The 23,435-nt window shown below is 53.2% G+C and overlaps 1 protein-coding gene across 1 annotated transcript in view; it reads right to left on the reverse strand.

The window, feature by feature from the left end:
* The window catches only part of ADD2 (adducin 2), a 119,387-nt gene that overhangs the window by 33,495 nt on the left and 62,457 nt on the right, over positions 1-23,435 (reverse strand). The window contains exons 2-5 of the mRNA XM_006129099.4: positions 5,053-5,283; positions 4,008-4,143; positions 2,623-2,774; positions 740-820 (exon numbers count right to left, since the gene is read on the reverse strand). Coding sequence (XP_006129161.1) covers positions 740-820; positions 2,623-2,774; positions 4,008-4,143; positions 5,053-5,250 — 567 coding nt within the window. The 5' untranslated portion in view covers positions 5,251-5,283. The remainder of the gene's footprint in view (positions 1-739; positions 821-2,622; positions 2,775-4,007; positions 4,144-5,052; positions 5,284-23,435) is intronic.

Here is a 23,435-nt window from a genome sequence, read left to right on the forward strand (position 1 = left end):
AGTGAGATAAGTACGGGGTATAGGTCAGGTCCTGGAGAATTGTAGATTAGCTGGGATTGCAACTTCCAGTGCCTCGTGTGGGGGAAGAGAACATGCATCGGCATATGGGGGAGTTAGTGAACATCCAGGGTACGGCTACACTACGGAGATCAACCCTCCAAAGGTCAACCTTCTAGCATCCAATTTAGTGGGTCTAGTGTACACCCCCAAATCGAACTCTGAGGGTCCTGCGCTTCTCATTCTGCGAGGAGCAAGGGAAGCCGGGGGGACTGTGTGCTCCCGTCAGCCTCCCGCAGTGTAGATGCTGCGGCAGCTCGGCTTAAGGGAAGCTGACTCCAGCGATGCATTTTGCCTGGCTGGATGGCATACATTAAGCCAACCTGTCTGTCAGGAGATTGGTTTGGCTCCATGAGCAGATGAAGCCTCCTTATAAATAGGAGGTGGACAAAATGTTTGGAGTTTCAAAATGGTGATGAAAAAACGTAAAACCCTGAATTTCAACCAAGCAAGGGTGAAAGGGGGAATATTTCCCCATTTATTTCTCTCCCCTTTGCACCACAGTTTTCAAACCACTTGGGAGCAAGCCAACATTTTTCAAACTTCAGATTTTTGAGAAATATGGTGGGTGGAATTTGTAAACATTTTTCATGATGTTCGGTCTTTTTATGAAAGCATCTCTCAAGAATAATTCTTTGCCATCAACTGCTTCTAAGGTGGTCCTGTTATTTAGCACACTCACCAGGCTAGAAGCGGTGACTTCACTACACGCAAGACCTTTAGGGCTGATTAAGAAGTGATCCTGTTCTTTGCTGACACGCAGCTGCCAAAAGAAATACACAGGAAAGGGGGGAGAGAAAAGAGGTGAGTCAGGGTTAAGTGGGCAGTTTTCAGTAGCATGTGCCTCTTTAGATCACTAAGAACATCTGTCTTTTCTCAACGACAATAGAGGTTGAGATTCAAAAATTAAACATTTTAAAAACCGTTATAACAACCAGCTGTCAACATCACATTTCAAATGGCACAAGGTAAATCAGCTTAAAATCAACAAACCCTACACCTGTTTTTACTCTTCATTCACTCAACAAAGTCTAATTCAAAAGTCTCGATCACTGGATTTTGACTTTAGTAAGTTCTCACGCCGCATTTATTGGTCAATTTCAACTATTATTGATGGAAATATTTTTTCATTGGCTTGTGTGCCTGCGATGACATTGATGTTTACTGATAAAAGTCTAATCCTTCCAAACCTTACTTATAATGCTAAGAGACCAAACCCAATTCCTTTCATCTGCATTTCCCTTTCAAACCTCCAGTCTCAGATCACTGAGAAAATCAAACGTGACTGATTAAGCTTGGTGTCAATATTGTACGATGAGGAAGAAACTGGAAAGCTAGAAATTGGGGCTGAATCAAAACAGAAGTTAGTGTCAGAAAAATTCAAAGAGGACGGTGCTGTACGCTTCATGATCACGCACCACATGAATGTGCAGGAGCTGCCAGCTGATTTATTTCCTAGCCCGGGGGTAGGCAAAAGGGCCTCTGTGGGTAGGATCCCAGCCCGCCAAGTGGCTTGATCCAGCCTGCAGAGGTCCTGCCACTCCCCTGTGCCCAAGCCAATTAGGGCCTGGGGGAAGCGCATGACGTTTCCTCCACCCTGTCAGGAGACTTTGCACGCTTCCCCATCCCCAAGCCCCGATTGGCCTAGGGGCAGAAGGAGGAGCGTGCAAAGACTCCTCCCACGGCCAGGGGCATGGGCGCCTAGGGGGAACCTCTGGGGGGGGGGGGCAAAGGCGTTCCTCCACCCCCAGACTAATTATAGTCTGTGGGTGGGAAAGCATCCTGGCCCCGCCCCTTCCGCTTGAGGTCCCACTCCTTCTGGTGGGGCCCAGGGCGACTTCAAACATTTCTGAAGGAGCCCTTGGCAAAGAATTATTGCCCACCCTGTCCTAGCCTTTGATGACTAAGATGAAGGGGTCTGGCGTTTCACACCAGTGTCTATGCCACTGTCTAGGTTTTTGGCTGTGTCTACTAGTTGTGTCTGGCCCAGGTGCTGAGTCCAGCTCCACTGAGTAGTGAGCAACTGAATGGCCTGAACGGGAATTCTTGTCTAACCAGCGGAGGAGTCAGGTCTGTGAACTCGGCCTGTGGAAGTCACAGCTAGATGCTTTCTGACCATGCACGTGTGCATTCGCATGAGCTAAGATCACGTCCTCTGACGCAGGGCATAGCTGAGCACACGTCAGGAGATAATTCACTTTGAACCTGCAACTCCCACTTATAGTATGTAACAGCTGACCAGGTGCTTAGGCATTGTAGGCTGGAGAGGGGTTTTTTTTCCTCTTCATCTGGCGTGTCATGGACAGAGGGTGCCAAGTGTCCCATTCCAGCCTGCCCTGGCTACAAGGTGTAGTGTTAGCTGAGAGATGCCAGAGTTTAGATACTAGTCTTCCACTTGGAACTCCTTTTTTTCTTACATCCCTCCACTCTGGTAACTGGAGGACTGAGAACTCTATGCTTCCACCTCAGTTCCACACACGGAGGTGGAGAATGACAGCGTGCAGTCATATTCTAGCCTCAGTACACACCCGGCCCACACCCATGTACCCCGGGGGCCGCCCTCACCGTGACATAGGTGTTGCTGAGCTGCGCCCAACCATACAGGTCCAGGAGTCGGTAGATGCTGCCAACCTTGCAACGCATGAGCCGCTCCCCTTTCGCCAGGGCCAGTGACTCGGTGCTATGGAGATCGTTGATGGGCGTCACCGTGGAGAGACCTGAGGAGAAACAGAGATCGGTCAGCTGGTTTGCGGGGATCATGGCTAATAGGTGCTTTGGGAAGCAAGGAGGCTTTGGGGCTACTGGAATTGGTTCATCTGTTCCCCTACATGAGAGACAAGATACCTCCCAGAACGCTCCAGTCTCTGGGGTCTCTTCTCTGAACCTTCACACCTTAACTCTCATCCCACAAGGGCCAGCCTCTGTCCTAGCCTGTGGATGGGAAGCACTGGAGAAAAAACACCAGGGGAACATTCTTCCTGGGCCCATTTTAAATGCAACTCAGTAGGGTTGATTTTATTTTTAGGATTCTCCCTTCTCCCCCTTAATTCTTTTTTGTCTCTTTACTCTATTTTTTTTAACACTTTGCCACTACAAAAATTAGGGTGGGGAGAGAAGGGGGAGGAAACATTGGGATGGAAAGGGAGATGTTTTGGTTGGTTAGAAATCTAGAACATTTTAAAATATTTACGTTTTGCAAAACATGAATTTTTTTAATGGGCATTTTGCATCAAAAAGTAATTGAACCAAAAATTTCAGACAGCTCTAATGTTTACTCTTTTAGGGAATAACATTTAGGGTATTTAAATATCTTTTGTTATCACTTAGTCAGGGGGAACATTTCTGTTGTTATCACTTATTCAACTCAAATTCCTGCAAAACAACTTGGGGGAAAGATGCTCTTTTGTTCAAGAGAGAGCTTCCCATTTCTTTGGTTAAAGGCTAGAAAAGTTCCAAGTTCTCTGATCTTCCAAGGAGACATCTAGGAAAACCAGAGAATGATTTGGTAGTCTTGGAGATTTTAAGATGAAAATCAAACAGGGGAAACCCTTACAACAGAGTCAACAAAGTACAGACTTTAACACAGCAGCGGGCCGGGCACAGTTGGCCAGGGTTAGCTCCTGGTGGACTGCCTTGGGAAGCGATGTTCTGGTTCCCACCACTTCCCACAGCTCCCATTGGCCAGGAACGGTGTTCTGCAGCCAATAGGAGCTGCAAGCTGCCGTGCCTATGGAGACACAGGTAAATAAAGTGGCAGTGGCCAGCCAGGGGCTAACCCTGGCGTAGCACCACTGTTTTATTGCACACCCCTGCTTTAAGGCCTGCTTTGTCCATCATAAAGAAGTGGAAAAGAGGCACAAAACCCCGGCATTGCCTGTCTGGTAACCTGGCAACAAGGCAATTCTCCCCCGCCCCCTCCAACCCTAGAAACCGGTTATCCTCCAACATACTGATGGGAGAGCTGGGGAAGACGGAGGGAGCGGTGCTGGCCATGAAATCCGCGATCTGTCGCAGGGCCCAGATGTTGGAGTTGTTCCCTTTCTTCATTTGTTCTTGGATAAGGCTCTCCAGCTCCTCTCTGAAAGACTGAAACAGCCCGGCAGGCAGTGAATCGTCAGCCGTTTCACACGGCAGCGCCCACTCCGCCTGACAGCCACGCTGTGAACTTTGCAGAGCCAGCGTCTTCCCGGCAAAGCAGGCAGCGCTCCTCTCCCAAGCAGGGCGCTTCACGACAAACAGGCCTCGTGCATCCCACGCTCACAGCTCTGCTGGGACAAGGGAACGCGCAGCGCCTGACCGAGGACACTGGGCATCAGCGGCTCTCTCTTTGCTCCATCTCCAAAGCATCGAGCATGCCTGGGGGACCTCTCCAAGAGGAGAAAGCCTCATGCATGCAGAAAGGGCTTTTAATAATGAGGGGCCCATCTCCATTTTCTATGTCCAACTTTATACACCTATAACCAGAGTTTAGCAGAGCTCCGGACCATGTTTATACAGGACTGGGGACAGATTTAGCAGAGCTCCAGACCAGGTTTATGTTGCTGCAAGAGATGAATAAACGCCCATCAAGGCATCCGTCACCTATGACAGGGGCCGGATTTCAGCAGAGCTCTGGACCATGTTTCCAAGGGCCCATCACTCACAACTGGGGCCAGATTTTAGCAGCGCTCCGGACCACGTGTGCACGGGACCAACACCCATGACAGGGGCTGGATTTCCGAAGAGCCACGCACCCGATGTGCTGAGAGATTTTAAGAATTTGGCCACTCATTTTGATGGCTAAGTGGCCGGATCTGCAGAAATCCTGAGCACCTGCAGCTCCTATTGACTCCAGCTGGTTTCTAGAGCTGGGCATCCCAACAAATAAATAGAGGCCCCTGTACTTGAGAGCCCGCTAGTGGAGAGGCTAGGTCTTAGGATACAGAGACAGAATGGAGGACGCAATTCCCTGACTCCCAGCCCCTTATTTGGACATTGCCAGGCACTCTCACGCACTGGGCTCTGTAGGATCATGGTGACTCGTTTCTTCTGCTCCATCATGTTGAAGTCCTGCCGGAGATCAGCTGCCATGTTCCGAATGCGCAGATATTCCGGGTCATCCTCAGAGAACCGATCGAAGTAACGCTGCCCGTGGGGGGGCGGGGACGAGACTGGGGGGGACGAGACTGCCTCGGGGGTGGTTTCGTTGCTCATCTTCACGGCTGTCTAGACTTTACTCCTTGGTACCTGTGCATAGAGACAAACGGATCAAGGGTTGCCATCATGACAAAACATGTGTTTATTCATCTCTTGCAGCAACATAACCCCCCACCCATGTGGGGATCCCCCACTCCTTCCCAACCCTGCCCCGCCTCTTCCCCCAAAGACACGCCCCTGCCTTGCCCAGAGGCCCCACCCCCCATTCGCTCCTCTTATCCATGCCTCCATCACTCACTGCTTTTCCCCTTTCCCCCCTTCCCTGTGTGGATCAGGTGGGCTTTGCTTGCAGAACCAGGGCTTGGATATAGAGAGGAGGTAGCCCCAGCCAAGTAGGGACTGATGCGGGTGATGTCTCGGTACCTCCCTGACTTCCTCACCAACAGTCACTAGAGTTCAGGTGTTCGGTCAGACTCCATCAGGTCTCCTTTTAGACCAGACTTTCTGGCTAAAAACCAGCCTCCAGGCCAGGCTATGATAACAAAAGCCTGTGGTTTCTCTGATAATTTCAATGCTAGAGATTCATATTCTCTGAGGGCACGTCTACACTAGCCCGCTAGTTCGAACTAGGGTGGCTAATGTAGGCATTCGAACTTGCAAATGAAGCCCGGATTTAAATATCCTGGGCTTCATTTGCATGTTCCTGGGCGGGCGCCATTTTTAAATCCCCTTAGTTCGAACTGACTGCCCGCGGCTACACGCGGCAGTCAGAAGTTAATCTGAACTAAGGACTTAGTTCGGATTAACTGTTACACCTCATTTCAGGAGGAGTAACAGTTAATCCGAACTAAGGACTTAGTTCAGCTTAACTTCTGACTGCCGCGTGTAGCCGTGGGCAGTCAGTTCGAACTAAGGGGATTTAAAAATGGCGCCCGCCCGGGAACATGCAAATGAAGTCCAGGATATTTAAATCCCGGGCTTCATTTGCAAGTTTGAATGCAAATGAAGCCTTAGCCACAAGCCCATAGCGGAGCTCTTGCCAGCCCCATCCCGCCAGGGAGAGACTTGCTCTTTGCAAGCCACTACCAAGCTGGAAGCAGGCAAGCTGCACACCAAGGCAGCCTGTACCCCAGAGAGGGTGGCAGACGGCCCTGCAGACCGAGAACTGCCCCTGCCTAAAGGGAGAGTCTTTCCCAGGAGCTCAGTGACACTGAATGGCATTCACCCTGCCGGGGGCTGGACACCTTCGCTCGGTGCTCCCTGGTGTTTCACAGAAAGGGACTGGCTCACTGGGGCAGCAGCAGAGTCTGGGCTACGGCAGAGGCCGATGGGAGCAGAGAATGTGAAACACTCTCATTGTAGAGCCCATGGGCGGCGGGTGAAGACCCAGCTGGGGAAGGCCCAGCCCCGTCCCTTCCGCCCAAGGCCGCCCCTGGAGTCCACCCCCACCCCAATCCTTGCTGGCCATTTGGAGGACCAGGGTTGCCGTGCTGTTGCCCCCACCCCAACCCTCCCTGGAGGCCAGGGAGCAGGGTGGCCATGCAGCAACCCCAGCCCTGCCCCTGTGGCTGGGGCAGCCGGCCTGCCATGCCGTGGCTCCAACCTTTCCGGCGTGTTGGCAATGCTGTGCCTTCCCTTGCCTGCGTTACTGGCCACTTCCACACTGTCCCCTTCCCCTCCCCCCACCCCAGTCTCCAGGGGGTTTCTCTTCCACTAGCCTAAGGCGAGGGGCGAGTGTAGGGATTTAGTCTCACTGCAGACATGGAGACGCTCAGAACCAGGCTCATTCTCAAGCTTTTAGTGCAGCTTGGAAGAGCAAAGCCTCCCTCCGGCCGGCAAACGAGTCCTTGGCATGCTGGCCTCTCCCGAGGGGGTTGGGGATTTTCTCCAACTTCACAAAGTGTTTTTCTGCCGCAGGCCTCTGCTCCCCTGTCCTGCTGCCTGCCCGCCCCTCCGCCGCTTGCAGACTTTGCAATTAGAAAGAGAACCGCACTGGACAGCAACAGAAGACAGGCCTGTTGTGCAAGACCCAGCCGGCCCCATCGCGCCGCCCTCGCAGGCCCCACGAGCCCGACTGTCCTGAACTAAGCTTGAGCCTTGATTGACACGGTCAGCCTCAGCTGCAGCCTGGCCCTTCAGGTGAGTATCAGAAACAGATCCGCTGCCACCAGCACATGTGCTGCAGTGTCGGCAAGTCGCCCTGCGTTGACAGGCGAGACTAGAGCAACGAGGCACGCCCGACTGCGCAAGCCAGACAGGTTCACAGCCGCCCGCCTGCTCAGGGCACCGCACGGCTGATGGAGAATGTGAGGCGGACAGACCCATTCGGAACTCTCCCGGCATTTTCCCACAGGCCGCTCAAGGGGAGGGTGCGGAGATGAGGGAGGGAGGCGCAAACTTCCTCCCTTCCCGGAGGAAGAGCAGTCTGGGAGCGCCCTTTCCGATCTCCTTGGCCCTTGCAGAATGCAGGAGGGTGAGGGGGGAGAAGGATCTTTGTGCACCCCTGCAATCTGCCCCTTGGTGCTAGCACCCTCGGTAGAGGTGGCACATGGCTTGGCGCAGAGGGCTCAGAGGAAGCTTGCGCAGGGAGTGGGGATGCTGGAGGCAGAATGGCGCGCTGCCGCGAGGACAGAAAGCCCACGGGTGCTGGCAGCCAGCCTGTGTGGGCGAGAAGAGCGACTCTTTCCTGGCAGCAGCATTTCTGCCGCACCACAGCTCCCTCGGCTGCTGACATTTCTGCATCTGCCAGGGCCTGGCTTTGCTACTTGCGCATTGGTTTCCCCCAGGCTTGTGCTGCGGATGCAACAGCAGCAGCAGTTCACGTTGACAGAGCACTCTTTGGTCCCAGGGTCCTTTCAGTCCCCATGCAAATGCAGCCACTTCTTGGGTGGAGCGAGGCACTGCAGAACCGGGCTACAGAGCGTGTTAGGGCAGGAGGTGAAGAAGATGATACCAGGGCTGGCAGAGACCTCAGGAGTCATCGAGTCCAACCCCCTGCTCAAAGCAGGACCAACCCCAACTCAATCATCCCAGCCAGGGCTTTGTCAAGCCGGGCTGTAAGGCAGCAGGGCCCCACCGCCACAGCACCTCCTGCTGGTCACCCTGGGAATCCATTTTCAGCTCTGGAGCGCCCCCTTTTGGCCGGCGTCTCGCCCACTGGTACCTGTTTTCCTCGAATGCTGTTTAAGAGCCATGGCACGTCCCTCCCAGACCGAGTCATCCTCCCCTCTGGGTATTGCCCTTCCTAGAGGACACGCTGGGGTCCTTCCCTGCTGGGAACCCCCAAATCCCCTATGCCCACCTTGTCTCAGTGACCCCCTGCCAGTCAACATCTCACCCCTACCTCAGGGGCACACGGCCGTCTGACATGGCCTCTCAGCATTGGCCAGGGGTCGGGGACCTGCTGCCTTCTCTTGCCCTGGCTGCCTCCCTGCAGCCCTAGCACCCTGAGGCCTTGCTTCAGGCCCTGCAGCCTGGGAGTTTGCCTGGCCAGGCCTCCCCAGCTCTACCTGCCTTTCCCCAGCCCTGCTTGAAGTCAGGAAGCCAGGAAGCCTCCAGCTTCCCAGGCAGCCTGGTCCCTCCTGCTCCACAACCAGAACAAGAGTGAGTCTGAGGCTATGTCTACACTGGCGGGTTCTTGCACAAGGACGGCCGTTCTTCCGCAGAGCGTCCACACTGCCCGCCTGCTCCTGTGCAAGAAGACTTACAGTAAAGCGTGGGAAGAGAGGGCTTCTTGTGCAAGAGCTGCACTTTTTTCTAACAAGTGTAAGCTCTCTTGCACAAGAGGGCAGTGTGGACGCGTGGCAGGGGTTTCTTGCACAAGAGAGCGTCCACACTGCCATGGATGCTCTTGCGCAAAAGCACACGGTTGTGTGGACGTGCTCTTGTGCAAGAAGCCGCCAGTGTAGACATAGCCTGAGTGTCCTCCCCGCCAGGAGCCTGCGTTTATACTGCCCTCAGCTGGGCCCGAACTGGCTAATTCCTGCCTCGGCTGCTGGCTCCACTGCTCCAGCCTTCTCCTTGGCTGGTTTTAATCCCTTAAAGAGCCAGTGCAGGGCAGATGCCTCATCACACGGGGCCTTAAAAACCTCTGAGGTTAGAGACTCCACCCCCTCCCTAGGTAACCCATCCCAGCGCTTCCCCACCCTCCTAGGGAAATCGTTTTTCCTAATATCCAACCTCGACCTTCCCCACTGCAACTTGAGCCCATCGCTCCTTGTTCTGCCACCTGCCCCCACTGAGAACAGCCTCTCGCCAGCCTCTTTGGAACCCCCCCTCAGGGCGTTGCAGGCTGCTCTCCAATCCCCCCGCAGCGATGCAATGCCGGTTTCCCAAGGTCCCCTAATGGGGGAGCCGAAGGGTGGCTGATTCCAGGTAGCCTGAGGTGAGGAGTTCAGGTGTGTCGTTAATTATCAGGACAGTGCAGGCTGGGGCTCAGGTAGGCTGAGGATGCTCCTACCTTGTGATGTTCCCTGTGTAAACTGCCCGGAATAAAGCTCTTTGCCAGGCCCAGGGCTGTTTGGGGAATGCTGCCTCTGCCGCTCACCCTGCACCTGTGCCCTCAGGAAGGCTCGCCGGTACCAAAGCGATGGGTACGGTGCAAGAGTCTGAACAGAACGCTGATTCTGCAGGAGGAGCCCCCTTGGGAATCCTTCCCCCCCACTCTGCTCCCCTTAGAAACCCTTCCCCCCTCCCACTCTGCTCCCCTTAGAAACCCTTCCCCCCTCCCACTCTGCTCCCCCTTAGAAACCCTTCCCCCCCCCCACTCTGCTCCCCTTAGAAACTCTTCCCCCCTCCTACTCTGTTCCCCCTTAGGAATCCTACCCCCCACTCTGCTCCCCCTGAAGAAATCTCCCCCCCCCCCCCGCTGCCTCTTAGAAACCTTCCCCCCCACACTCTACTCCCCCTTAGGAATCCTGCCCTCCTTCCCTGCTCCCTCTGAAGAATTCTTCCCCCCCTCACTCAGCTCCCCCTTAGAAACCTTCCCCCCCCACTTTGCTCCCCCTGAGGAATCCTGGATTTCTCCATGAAGCTTTCCCCTCCAAGGCCATCCCAGCCCCGCCCTGCTTCACTGGCCAGCACACAGAGCAGCAGGGCGGGGGGCATTGAGGCTGGTGCACATCAGTGCCGCGCCAGGGAGGCAGGGCCGGCAGGCCAAAGATTTAATGCGGGGGCGGGGAACCTTTTTTGGGTTGGGGGCTGCTGACCCTCAAAAATGAGTCTGGGGCCGCACATAAATGAGAAGCCACCTCCCCTCCCCCCAAATCCTCACCGACATGGCCCCCGACTGAGGAGGAGAAAGACTCTCCCCACATTCCCCTCACACACCAGAGCCGAGGGGATCCCAGGCCAGTAGATTGGTGCTCCAGCCCCGCATGGGTGGGGAGGGGGCAGGGAGGGGCTTGAGCACTAGCACGAGCTCCTCATTGCTGGGGGGGAGCCTGAGCCTCAGGAGCTTGGTCCCCCATCCCTGATTTAAGGGATCGACACGATGCTTTGGTCTGCGGCTAGACATAAACTGCCCATTCTCTTTTCACTACACCCATCGGTTCCCCTCTTCTTCTGCCGCCCCATGATCACCCGCGAAAGGGAACGTCTCTTCTTTCCAGCGCGTCTTTGTGGCTTTTTCGTCCCAGTCTGATTTTTCCCCTCGGAGAGGCTGGCAGCCTGTCTGGGGATGCTTTCTCCCACAGCAAAGGGGCCTGCTGGGGATTACCGGGCTAGGGGGGATTTGAACTCTGATCAATCTTCCCCATGCTTCTCCGCATCTCTTGCTGAGGGAAGAAGTAAAGCTCCCTGGTTTCCATGGTGAAGGCTGCTCCAGAAATATATGGTGCAGGAATCAACCCTCCACTGAGAGGACTAAAGCGGCGTGAGAAGCCTTAGCCGCATCTAGTTGCTATGCTGAGATTTCTGCGTACAAAGGAGGAGCCCAAAAGGCAAAAAAACCACTTTTTTCCCCTTTCCTGCCAAGTTTTTCATTATGTGCTCTGGAGAAAGCTTGCACACTGTATAATAAAATATGCTGCACTTCTTGCTGCACATTATGGTCATAACACAGGGCCTGTCTTTTCCAGTTGGGCTTAAACTCTGGGCAGTAGATCAATGTGCCCCTAAAAGCATTTGCCCATATATATATATTTTTTTGCATTGGTGGCTGCATGCTGGAGCTACGTTTTCTCCCTAGCCCTTTTCAGCTCTGATTACATTAAGAAGTGATTTACTCCTTCCCATAACACAAGAATGAGGGGCCATCAAATGAAATGACTAGGTAGCAGATTTAAAACAAACAAAAGGACGTACGTCACACAAGTCACACAGTCAACCTGTGGAACTCCTTGCCAGAGGATGTTGTGTAGGCCAAGACTATAACAGAGTTAAAAAAAAGAACTAGATACATTCATGGAGGACAGGTCCATCAATAGCTGTTAGCCTCTGCTGCTCAGGATGGGCAAGGATGGTGTTAATGTTCTCTCTACTTTTTCCATCTGTGTGTAGAATAAATTTTATGTGCACCAAGGTATGTGCAGATGGGCACCGCCAATAGAAATACATGCTGCTGGCTGTGGGTGCTCTGCTAATCACCTGAGCGGCATCTGAATCTCTCTCAGCATACAGGGAGCACTGGATGGTGTCTCTAGGCTCTGTTTATCAGAAGTTGCGAATGGACGATGGGGGATGGATCACATGAGGATACCCTGTTCTGTTCATTCCCTTTGGGGCATCTGGCATTGGCCACTGTAGGCAGACAGGACTCTGAGCTAGATGGATCTTTGGTCTGACCCAGTCCGGCTGTTCTGATGTTTTTCCTCTCCCCCATCAGCTGTGAAAGACCAAACCACATGCCTGGTTTTCAGATGCCCCAGCCTGGAGCAGGTCAGCCTAGGACTCCTGACTGCTCTGCTGCTGCCTGACCCCCATGAAACCATTGGAAGTGGGGAGGTGCTGATGGACAGCCAGGATGGCTGGGACCTCAGGGAGCCTTAGGCCTCTGCTGCTTCATGAAGGCCAGCTCACTGCTCTGCATCCCTCACCAGGCCAAGAGGCCCTGGTTTTGGAAGGTCAGACTCCTCTTTCCCCAGCATCTGCAGAACGGAGTCGTTTCCCTCCGCCTCCGCTCCAGTGAAAAAAGCATCAGCCTTGTTGCCTAGTTACCCGAGACTTAAGGTACCACAGCACCAGGATGCAGCTGCCTGCTGTCTAAATCCGGACAGCTGGGCTGGTAAAGCTGGCCGGATGCTCACGGAGCTCTTAGGCCTTGCAAGCCAAGAGCCGGCTTGGGTGGGCGGTTGTGCGCAGGAGGATCGGGAAGACTGGGATCGGCGGGAAAGGCTGGGGTGGGGCCATTGCTTAGAGCACAGAGTTTTCCGCCCCCAAGCCAGCTCACTGCTGCTCAAATCCACACTCAGAGCACAATCAGACCTTCCAGGGAGGTTGGGGGCTTCTGGGTTCTGCTTCCGCCCAACGTTCAGCGTTTCGAGCCAAACTTCCTCAGCATTTCCAGCACCTCGTGGGATTTATCCCTGGAGCGCGCAGGGTTAGGTGCGTTTTCCCAAGCCCCAGCTCCTGGGGACCTGAAAAACACGCTCTGCAATTCGCACTTGCAGCGTCCAGCGTTTGCGACTGCACAGACCGATGAACCCCACTGGCTCAAAACCCAGCAAGCAAGCTGAACATTGATGTTTAAAATGGGGAAATTGGGGACTGGGGGTGTTAAATCCATGGCGTTTAGGGGCCTCAAGCGATTTCTTTAACACCGGATGGGGGAGGAGAGCGTTTGGCGTTACTGGCTTTGGAAGGAAGCTTCTGTCGGAGATAACTAGCAGCCTGTGGCACCATATAGACTTACAAAAGTCATGAGCTTACAGGAGCAAAACCCACTTCGTCAGATGGCCTAATAAATGCGTTGGTCTCTAAGGTGCGTCTGCGCTGCACCGCCACTCGAAATAAGATCCGCAGTTTGAGCTATGCAAATTGAATATCCTGTTTTGATGCTATTTCAAAATAGCTTATTTCGTCATTTGGCGCTGTCTACGCTGTGCCAAATTCCAAAATGAAGTGCTCTTCCGAAACATCCCTTACTCCCTGTGCAATGAGGGTTACAGGGATGTCGGAGCAGCGAGCCCGAAGTAATGGGCTAGCTGTTTCGGGATACTCCAGTATCCTGAAATTGCGTTGCAGGGTAGATGTAGCCCAACATGCCACAGGGCGGCTTGTTGGTTTTAAAGCTACAGGTGAACATGACTCCCCCTGAGACTTGGATCAGAGAGTTCTTACGGGGACAACTTTTAGTGACATCAGCACTGTCGTTGGCTAAGGATACTTCACATCGCGTGTTTCGGGTCTTAAAGGATGCTCAAGGAGTGGTCAGGGATGAACTCGCTGCTTGTCTTCTGCCCCTGCCCCCTACAGAACTGCACCATGGGGCATTACTGAAGGTTTTCTCTGCCCTTGGCAGCGTTCCAGCTAGCAAGGCCGTGGCCTGTGGTGCAATCTGGCATGGCATAGGGTATGGTCCCGGGGGGAAGCCCTTCCACCTTGTCCCACGATAGAGATCTCTGCAGGCTTGAGGAGGGAGTTGGGAGGACCTGGGTGCTTTTGCTTTGGCTCAGCTGCTCACGCAGCCACGGCCAGCACAAGGAGCAGATAAAGGGATGCAACATGAGGGAGGGAGGGAGGGGATGTGGAGGCGTCTTCCCCCACCCAACCCTGATCCCTGTTTCACAGGATTTGGCCACGTGCAGTGAAAGCCGCTTGCGTGTCCGGGCCCATCTACACGGCAGCGTACACCCGGGTTCGTGGAACACAAGGGAGCAGCCCCTGGGTTTGTTAAAGGCTTGAGTGTCTACGCTAAGCTGCAACCCCAGGCTAGGAATTGTTGACCCCTGGGTCCCAGCCCGGGGCTCCTCTATCTACGCTGCATCACACAGGCCTGAGTCCGACCAGCCCCGTCCCAGACTTTCTAGCACCTCCCCAAACTGGCCACTCTCGCTGTGTACTCATGGTCCAGCCTTGGGAACCTTGAGTGTGCAGAGGTCAAAGAAAATCAGCCTGAGGGATGGTGAGATCCTTTCGGAGGCTCCCAGCGGGGCTGCGTCTGCACCACAAAGCAATAGAGCTGGGGCCGGGCTTGACTCAGGTTTGGTCCCATTAGCCCCATGGGACCCTGGGTCCAAGGCCTGGGTTGCATGTGGACAGAAATGGGTTAGGCTAGAGCCAGAGTTTGAATCCTGGGCTTACAGTGCAGCATAAACATACCCTACACGGTAAAACCAAATACAGACCAAACCCTCCACCTGGCCACAGAGGCAGGCACTGAAATCAACCGGCTTCTCCAGCGTCCGGGAGAGGAGCACGCCGCCCGCGGATGTTAGCAAGAGCCACGTTCTCGTCCAGTGCAGGACGGGTTTGGCTCGCTATAGCCGCGGGCCTGGCCGTGTTTGGACGCAGATACGCTGCCTGGCTGTGCAGATGCCAACCCCTCTGCCTGTGCGGGTAGAGCACCGGGCCCATCCGATATAGCGCAGGGCACGTGTCCGAAGGCGCGTGCGGAAGACGAGCTGTGCCAAACCCACGCATGAATAATGCCTCCTGGCAAAGCCGGAGCACAGCACGTGGAACCCAGCACCTGCCGCTGCGATGGTCTGCGGGGCCCTGGGGGATGTGTCTCCGAGGGCCACGTGAGGGGCGTGCGGGTCCTCCCCACCCGCGAGCAGCGGCTCTGCATGAGAGCTTCGAGTCTGCTGTTGCCGGCAGCTCGGGCCCTTAGCCCCTTAAGTGGGAGACAGTCCAGGAGTCACCCTGTCGAGAGCCCGAACAGGACCATGCCACTAGCGCGTCAATCACTGCCCGGCCACTGGGGCGCCCTGGCCCCCGCCTACCAGCCAGCTTGGCCTCCGTCGAGCTCCTTGAGCACCAGCGCGTTTCCCAGACACGAGCTGTGCGAACCTGCCCTTGGGCTTAGCGGCTTGCTGGGGTTCTGCTGGGCACGCAGCACCCTGGGGCGCGCGGGCGCTGGGTGAGAAGCAGCCTCCTGATGTGCTCTCGAGAGCAGATTGTTTGAAGTGGGGCCAACTCCCCCCCGCTTTGCATTCCCCCCCCCCCCCGTTATCCTCTCTCCTGCTGGGTTTGCACAGGAAGACAGACACCCGTCTCCTGGAGCCAAGAGCGGCGCGGCCCAAGCCCCCTGAGAAAGCCAGGCCCGTGAGGTTGGGCTACGCCGCCAGTTGGCAGCGCGCACAGCAGCTGTGCCCAGACGCCGGTCAGCGGCTTCCCAACGGTCCTGCTAGCGCAAGGCGTGTGGGACCTGCCCCGGCCCACAGACGCCCTGGCCCTGGACCTGTCCGAGGAGCCCCTTGCCTCAGACGTGTGCACGGCACCCTGCAGAGCTCCGTGTTCCAGGCAGCTGCTAGTCTCAGCCACCGTTGGGAACGTCCATGGGGAGAGAGCACGCTGTGGTGGCAAGCCTGCCCTCCTCTGTGGGGCAGCCCCAGCGGCCAGGCTGCCAGGGGGCTGCGGCGATGGCTAATACCCTGCAAGCGGATTGTGGCGTCTCCTGCCGAGCCCCCACATCTTAGGAATTCCATCCCCTGCCACGTGTGGGCAGCCGGCTCCTGAGCTGAAGAGGCGCTAAGCGCATCCCGGGGTGCTGAGCACCCTTCACTCCAGGGCAGCTTTCCGGACCCGCTCAGCAGCTCACAGGACGGCTCACAGCACTCACTCGCTCATCGGGCGCCTGTTCCAAAAACGCTTCCATTCATGCCTGTCTGTCCAGCTTGAACCTCACTCGTCCGGCACCCTGACCGGTGCTGAGCCACAGAGTTTGCCAGACCATGGAAGGTCAGGATTGCCGGCATGGTCACTGCTTGCTGGGGATGTTAGGAAGCGTGTAATTCGTTAATTGTGTACATGCCAAGTTTTCTGTCGGAGACACGATTAATCGATTAGGGCCAGCACTGCAAGCACTCAGTCCTGGCTCATGCCAGGCCCCTACAATTAGCCCCGCTGAGGCTCTGCACAAGAAGCACTTTCAGAGCTGGTGGGCAGGCACGCTGGCTTGGTCCCGGCTCACGTCGAATTCAGCAGCTCTCCCCGCTGCAGCTCTGCAGAGCCACAGTGGTGGGTAGCTGCTGGATCCAGCACAAGCTGGGACTGAGCCAGTGTGCCTGTCTGCCTGCCGGCCGGTTCTCAAAATACTTTCAATGTAGAGCAATGGGAGGAGGGTGTTGTGTGTAGCCACTAATGTTAACGGATAATCATCCGCTAATTGGCTTATTGTTTAACCAGATACACTATTATATCCCTACTGCTTACTGGGTTGTTAAAGAAACTAGAAAAAAACCCCATGGTTCTGTAGCACCTTAGAGACTGACAAAAAAATGTATATGAGTATCATGAGCTTTCATGGGCACAACTCACTTCTTCAGCTGAGTGGAGCAAGACGCACAGAGTTTTTAAAGTTTTTTTAAGTTACAGACTAACACTGCTTCCCCTTTGAGACTTTTAAACATGCTGGGTTCTTAGAAGACATTTAGAGGCAAATTAGAGCTAAACAACAGCACAGAACGCTGAGAGCCAGGATTGGTGGCTGTAAACAAACTTCAGGGGACTGTGGGAAACTTGGCCATGCCCGTTGTAAGTGGACATGCAGCTAATTAAAATCATGCCGGGCCCCCGATGTTGCTGGACCAGAGAGTGCCTGTAGTACTCACATAAGCACTGAAAGCTCCAAGTCGAGCACGCTGCTGGCCACCTGAGGCCATGCAAGACACCACAGTGGCTAATGCAATTGTTACGAGACAGGTCTTTTCATTATATTCCTGACACAATGCTCTGAAACTCCCCAGCAACTCCCCAGCAAGATGAATCCCAGGTAACATTGCTTTGCTGATCCTTGACAGACAGGGCTTCATTATTCACTGACTTTCACAGGGACGAAGTGCTAATCAGTGCGAGAGACACTTGGAAGGGTCATGCCGGTGATGGGTAAGGGCCTTATTCTCCCCTTGGTATCTGTATGAAGGGAGGGCAAAGCTCTCCCCAATCCAAGCAGTGATGTGGACAGAAATGACATAGGTACCTTTCTAAGCCAGCTGGCGCTGAGGAAGGGGGCTCTTCACTTGGTCTGATGCAAACCCCTAAACTTTGTGACCCCTCCAAGCTAACCTCAAACAGGAGAGGAGGAGCATGGAAGGGGACTCAAAGGTTCAAAAGCCTTACCCATTTTAAAGTTACAATCTGCTGAATCTGTACGTCCTATTTTTGTGCGTGTATCATTCTTGTATGTGAAGTTAGAAATATGAAGAGTGAATCTGGTTTTAATTCTAAATGTGCTATCGAGAGCCATTAGAGACACTTTAGGAACTTAATGACTCAGTACACAAACCAATGACCTGCGAATGGTCTTGATTGTCCCAAACTGTGGTTGGTCCTACAAAGACATGTGACCATGCCACCTGGTGCTGGAATCCATCTTGAACCTGGTATTTTTGCATGAGGATAGGAAGACTGAACCAATGGGGAAAGTCTATGTATGGAAAGGAACGCAATCAGCTTTTGTCTTTAGCTGGCCTTTAAAACTCCCTCACCTACCCTAAGAGGATACACGTGAAGAGACCTGGCTACAAAGAACTGTAGCAAAAGGGTGAAGGCGAAGCCACCAGGCCCAGGTTAGAAAAAGATCAGCTCTGGCCTGAGATAAGAACAACTGTTCAAGGTAAGAATTTGCATGTAACACGTTTCTTAGTGGACTAGAGCTAGCTGGCATCTTTTGTTTATTTTAATTTAGTAACTTACTTTGATCTGTCTGTTTTCACTTGCAGCCACTTCAACCCGACCTTTTCTTCTTAATAAAAACATTTGTATTTAGCATCAAACCTGGTGTAAATAATTGTTACCTGGGGGAAGCAACCACTGTGCATCTCTCTCTTACATGGATAAAGGACTGACCCGGCCCAGTGGGCTTTCTCTGTGTAAAATTTTTACACAGAGTAAGACGTATTTGTTTGGGATTTTGGCCCCTTTTGCAGGTTGGTTTCCCGAGTGCTGTCAGCAGCCCTATAACTGAGCCCTCCCAGAGCTGAGCTAGGTCTAGCAGGGAGGCAGTAACCCCAACTGTGTGCTTTGGCTGGGGGAGACCAGAACTTCTGGCCCAGTAGGCCAGGGTGGTGGGGAGGCCCAGGGGGCAGGAAGGTGGGTTAGTGGCTTGATCAGCGCACAGGGTGACAACTCCAAGGGGGTTTCTGTGATCCAACCGGTCACAGCAACACTCACCTCTCCTACTGCCAGAGACGACTGGTTCTAACCCTTCATTAGTGAAATAGTGGCATGCCAGCGCTGAATTCATTTAATTGCATTAATTCCTCTTATCTGCAGCGTGGGAAGGAAGCCGCTGTGCACTGTGCTTTTTCCAACGTGTCAATTAGACACAACCCCTGGATCTTAAACCTTTCCCCTCTTCCCTGAAAAAGCAGGAAGGAGTCAGATGTGGTCCACATAGGCCAGAACCAGAGCCCCAACTCTGAACAGATTCTTAGCTGACCTGGGATCTGAACTTCCAGGCTCAAAGCTCACTCTTGGAAGATCTAGTTCTGCCAGCTGCTGAGTGCACTCAACCGCCTCCGATTTCAACAAGAGCTGGCGTACCCCCGTCCCTCCCAGGAGGTACTCGTGCCTTGCAGGATCCAAGCCAAGAAGAGCCAATTGGCTGTAGGATTGTTCCCCCACACGGCAGAGGAGTAAACACCTCACTGGGGTCTAGCACAAGGTTTCTGCAAGCTCCCTACTGAGGCTGAAAGCAAAGGAACCCGGAACGCACGACTCCAGCTGACAGTAAGCAGATTGGACACACACTGACTGCATACAGTCCTGTGGAAGAAGGACAGTCTCCAAGGGTATGTCTACACTAGCACCCTAGTTCGAACTAGGGTGGTTAATGTAGGCAACCGGAGTTGCAAATGAAGCCCGGGATTTGAATTTCCCGGGCTTCATTTGCATATTGCTGGGCGCCACCATTTTTAAATGTCCGCTAGTTCGGACTCCGTGCCCGCGGCTACATGCGGCACGAACTAGGTAGTTCGGATTAGGCTCCTATTCCGAACTACCGGTACACTTCGTTCCATGAGGAGTACCGGTAGTTCGGAATAGGAAGCCTAATCCGAACTACCTAGTTCGTGCCGCGTGTAGCCGCGGGCACGGAGTCCGAACTAGCGGACATTTAAAAATGGTGGCGCCCGGCAATATGCAAATGAAGCCCTGGAAATTCAAATCCCGGGCTTCATTTGCAACTCCGGTTGCCTACATTAACCACCCTAGTTCGAATAGGATGGTAGTGTAGACAGACCCCAACTTCTTTAGGAACCCGAACTAAGCTCCCGACAAGAGGCCGTTAGTGACACACAGCATCAACACTCTCCAGCCTGGGAAGTAGATCTAATCACTGGGGTTTTTTCCAGCCAGTCAAACATGCTGTGATTGTGTCTTTTAAGACTTGGTCTCTGTGCCCTTTGCCTGGCAAGTGAAATCTCCGACTAGTCTCATCAGTAAAGCATGTTTGACTGACACCGGGCATTTTTAAATGTAAGGTAAACGGCAGTGGCGTGTGTTGCTTACCCGCTGGCCTCCCTCTGCTCACAAGACACCAGAGCACCATGTTTTGGCCAGACCAGTCCTTCCGATGCCTCTGCCCCAAGACGCTTAGTTCAAGACCCGCCTGGGAATTGTTACAGGCCACAGAGCAAACCACCCTGCTTGCCGATCAGACAAAGCATTTTTCAGCATTCACAGCCAAGTCTCACGCTCCCCGCCCCCCCCCCCCAAACCGTCATTAACCAAGAACAGTGACCCAGCAAGCCACTCGCTGTCAGAGAAAGTTGGGTATAAACACAGTCTGTTTGCCCTACATACCTTCGCCTCCCAGCCTGCCTCGAGGGCCTTCAATACACAAAAGGACTGAGGGACTGCACGGATGGATCTCAGCTGGGACTGTGCAATGGAAGGCCCAGGGGCTTTTCACAGGGACTGCCATCGTCTTGAATTGTTCTAGTTCATGCACCAACTCTGACAGGTCTTCCCTTTGATTTGCATTGCCGTGGCTCCATCAGGGCCCAGTGGGTCTAGGTCAGTGTTTCTCAGTCAGTGGTGCACGTACCCTTAGGGGTACTTGAGGGACGTCTGGGGGATACGTCCACACAACTGAAATTTGGAGAAAACTGAATTTTTGTTTTAAGTTTTACAGCACTTTATTACTTTTGCTCTTTTTACACCCAAACATTTCATCGCCCACCTGGCTACAATTAAGTTGTTTAAAGAAATGTGTTGCAATTGTAGAAACAAATTTTGTGTGTCTGAAAACTGTAGGTACTGGGGGTACTTCTAATGTTTTTAAAGGGGTACTTTATAAACAAAGGTGGAGAAACAGTGGTCTAGGTTCTGTCCAGACCCAGGGAGCGACAATCCCTTCCCCTAAGAACACTGTCAGGAACATAGCTAAGAAGTGTCAAGCGCTTGGCACTTCCCCACCACCTATGCCACCCGCCAACCTCGGGGCCCCACCCTGAGCATCCTCCTGTGGTTCCCTTTATGGAACCTTCGAGAGCAACGTGTGGGACTAGAACGCCACCCTCCGCCACGTAAGAGTTCCCTGGCACATGCAGGCAGACACAGTCGGGCAGTGCTCACAGCCCAGCCTGCTACTTCATCCCACATGTCCTGGCCTCTTCTGGGGCTAAAGTAATTGCTGCCTATTTGCCTCAGCCAAGATCGTTAATCGTTAGGATGAATTATTCATGCCATGGCAGGCATATTGAAAAAAAAAAGTCTCCTCTTCATTCAAAGCAGGCCGCGTGCAGCCATGTCTAGACCTAAATCGCCGCCGCTGCCTGATCATTAACAGTATCGAGAAACAGGTTCTGTTCAGTCCCCTGGAGCGTACGGTGCCGATTCAGAGGTGGCATCAAAGCCACTTAGGCCAGTGCAGCTGCAGTTGCTACTCCCGTGTGGGAAGTGCAGGCGGCCTGAAGCATTTGGCCCTGGGGCTGGCCGGCATTGCCTCCACGTTCCCGTGGCTTGGGATCTGGGTTGATTTCAGGGCAGTTGCTGGTGGGGAAGTGGGCCCGTCCTTGCTGGCAGTCTGAGCAGAGGACTAAGCCCGGGAGAACGGACTCACCCTTGTGGGGGTTAAAGCGGGGAACACTGGCTGGGTAGCATGGGAGCTGCTGGCCATGCTGCGGCTCATACCGTGTACGTTCTGTGGATAACCGTAGCGGGGGACTCCAGCAGAGAACCTGCTATTGCATCCTCGGCCCACTCAATCCGCTGCCTGGGAACATTTGCGGACTGGTGGGTAGACGGTTGGTGTTAAATAGGGACAGGATCCCCACCGTGGGAACACACATGGGTGGGACCTTTCTGGATCCTAGCTGGTTCTGGCAGAGCCAGGATTTTTCCCAGGCAGCTACTGTGGGGAGCATGTTTTTAAAGCAAGGCACCGAGCTGTCTGGGAGGAATGATAGGCTGCAATTCCTGGCAGGGCTTGAGATGACAGCCTGTGATGTATGTGGGGCTCCTTTGTGTTAGCAAATCCACTTGCCCGGAGTTACCGCTTCATGGCAGGGTCTTGTGCCAGCCCCACACTTGTCTCCCAGGAAATGCGTCCCTTCCGTTTGTGGTTGCAAACCGAGATCCGCTGGCGTTTTGCTAGTGCAACCAGATGTACCTGTCTGCAGGCAGCACGTGAGGCAAACTCTGACTAGTTGCTGTCCTTTTACGGATGTTCTGCTTCTCCATGCCAGCATTAGGCAGGAGCTGAGCTGGATTTGCGAGAGGCAAAGCTGTTTCATCTTGACATGGTTGAAAAGGAGAAACAGAAAACGGTTTGACAGTTGCGTTTGGCTAGCGACTGGCTCAAGCCAGATCTGTGCATCCCAGTGGGGGAGGGGAGTGTTGGATCAAGGACATTTTCTCATGTGCCTAGATGTTCTCCTCTTTCCCCCGTTTCCCTCTAACAAGGGCTTTGCATGCAGCAGCCCCAGTGGAGGCTACGTGTGGGGTTATTATACACACTGCGGTACGTGTGTCTGCTACAAGATTAATCCCAAAACAGATGCTGGAGCATGGGAGAATTCCAGATACAAGAGGCCACCGTGCCTCGCCCTGATTATGGAAACAGGTGCCTGTTCCTGGGCTTGAAGACAATGGAGCCGCTGGTGGCGTTTCCATTTTCATTATAAGGAAGGTGCCTCACTTACAGCCCCCCCAGGCTGTTCTAGCCAATATGACTCTACCCATGGGCGGTGGGTGACGCTGCTGCTTTGGAAGGCAAAGCTCCCCAGACTGTGGCTACGCCCATTTTCCACCCCTTCTCTGCCCCCCCCCCCCACTCCACATTCTCCCTCTTCTCTTTCCTCCCCCTCTCTGCTCACCCCTTCCATCCAAATCCCGGAACCCAAATGTAGCAAACGACTTTTGAAAAAAGCCCACACTCTTTCTAAAGACAATGGAGCATGTTTTCCCTGCACGCCTGATTGTGAAGACTGGACATGCAGAAGGCACCTAGAGCACTAAATTTGGGAATCAAAAATGTCAGCCACAGGTTTTGGATATATCCTGACATTTGTCAGATTTATTGGCAAAAACTTTGTAGGAAAGGCAAGTCGGCTAAATACAACATTAGATATTATGGAATACATGACGCATCTCTTTTCTCGTTTGCATTTTCTTACTCAGCATTTCTAAGCTGATTTTATATTTTAAATGTCCTCTTAAGCCTTCATAAAGTAGTCATTCCAGATCACTACTGATCACACTAAACAAAGACATTCGTTTAAATTAATCAGTCAGAGCAGTTTATTATGCTCGTAACAAAGCTCATTGCTTTTAGAAAAAGGAACACTAATTTATTTTGTGTGATCTCCATAACAAGAGACATGTTTATGAAATTGCACCACCTTCGTGTTAATTTCCAAAGATTTTAGGCATAACAGAGGATTTTATCTTACTAAGGTGCTGAATTTGGTGAAGGGGGTCTCTTAAAACCAGCTCATCCAATAGTCATAAATAAAGGAAGGGAAAGTCATTTGTTCAGCTATCTGGAAGAAAAGGGATGTTGTAAAATTAAACAGTGTATTAGAGAGGGGGGTTTGTTGGAAGAATTTATTTGAAAAACTCTGTCTGAAAACTTTTAAGAATTTAAGGTGGAAGCCAAATACTCAGATTGTGCATCTAAAAACCTACGCAAGGCTCTT

This window comes from Pelodiscus sinensis, chromosome 28 (genome assembly GCF_049634645.1).
Source record: "Pelodiscus sinensis isolate JC-2024 chromosome 28, ASM4963464v1, whole genome shotgun sequence".
Taxonomy (NCBI): Eukaryota; Metazoa; Chordata; order Testudines; family Trionychidae; genus Pelodiscus; species Pelodiscus sinensis.